Here is a 1,255-nt window from a genome sequence, read left to right on the forward strand (position 1 = left end):
GGTATGTTTGTGTGGATTTTGTTTGAAAGTTGAGGCTTGTTTCAGAAATTTGCGTATGGAGCAGGGAGGGAGAGAAAGAGACAATGATAAGGAGTCAGGTTGTTTATATATATATGGATGTGTGTGTGTATATATATACGTGTTCATTTCCGCCCGTAAAACCTCTACTAAAACTACTACCTGTACCTCCCCTCCCCAGAGCACCCTGGTCCGGTCAGCAAACAGCCCGCACAACCTGTCCACCTCCATCTCCGGCTACAGCACCTTCAACGGCACCCTGTCCCCTGGCTCCATGCACAGCCTGTCCTTCGAGGGCTTCATGGAGTCCACGCTAGCTAACTCCCCGCCCGTGCCCGCCAAAGAGGCCTTCCAGTACCTGTACCGGCCCAGGAACTTCCAGGAGAAGGCGCGGATCAACTGCGCGTGAGTCACCGCCTCAGTTTTTTGTTTTGTTTTGTTTGGATTTTTTTTGTGTGTGTGCGGGTGTTTAGTTAAATTTGTTCCTTAAGAAGAGAACATCCTTATTTTTGCTGCATGGTTTATTTTGATGGGTCCTTGAAGAGGCTGCCCCATTTTTTGTGAGGTTTATTTTGATATGTCCTCTTAGTTTATGTTGATTTATTCTTTAAGGGGGGACCCCCCCCCCCCCTCTATTTTGATTTTTTCTTAATCTTAAAGAGACCACACCTCTCAGGATTAATAGTAGCTGTGGTACGATGTATGTAAGTTGGTTTTGTCAACACCTACAGTCTTCTTGTGTTATCATGTGATGTGATTATGCGTTGATAGAGAGAGAGAGAGAGAGAGAGAGAGAGAGAGAGAGAGAGAGAGAGAGAGAGAGAGAGAGAGAGCGAGAGAGAGAGAGAGAGTAGCATAGGATGTGTTTTATTCCAAGGAAATCTGAGTGTTCTTTTTTCTGCTTAATTTTAGATGGTTGGATTCCTCCACGTCCCTAATGGAGCAAGGGATCAGAGAGAATGATTTCATTATGCTCAAGTTTAAGTTCTACAATTTCTACGACCTCAACCCAAAGGTGAGTCAGACGCCTTTTCTGATAGTGTCCATGTCCGCTGCTAAACTTCTGTTTGACTGTTTGTTAATCTGTATGTTCTGATACGTTCGAGAGCGAGAGGTGCGCAGGTCTTGCATTTCACAAAGTCTTTTAAGGTGTCTTGAAAGCATTTTTTAAAGTGCAGCCCATCCTCCAAATATATTTTCTTTCTTTCTTTCTCCCCCCCCCTCTCTCTCTCTCTCT

General features: G+C 44.7%; 1 protein-coding gene across 1 annotated transcript; it reads left to right on the plus strand.

The window, feature by feature from the left end:
- Positions 1 to 195: 195 nt before the first annotated feature.
- LOC101847298 (fermitin family homolog 1) lies at positions 196 to 1,033 on the plus strand (the record flags this gene model as incomplete). Its single annotated transcript, XM_005111072.2, is given in 2 exon segments — positions 196 to 423; positions 931 to 1,033. Coding segments are annotated over 2 exon segments (234 nt in total), but the record flags the coding sequence as incomplete, so codon positions are not given.
- Positions 1,034 to 1,255: the final 222 nt, after the last annotated feature.

This window comes from Aplysia californica, unplaced genomic scaffold (assembly GCF_000002075.1).
Source record: "Aplysia californica isolate F4 #8 unplaced genomic scaffold, AplCal3.0 scaffold00998, whole genome shotgun sequence".
NCBI lineage: Eukaryota > Metazoa > Mollusca > Gastropoda > Aplysiida > Aplysiidae > Aplysia > Aplysia californica.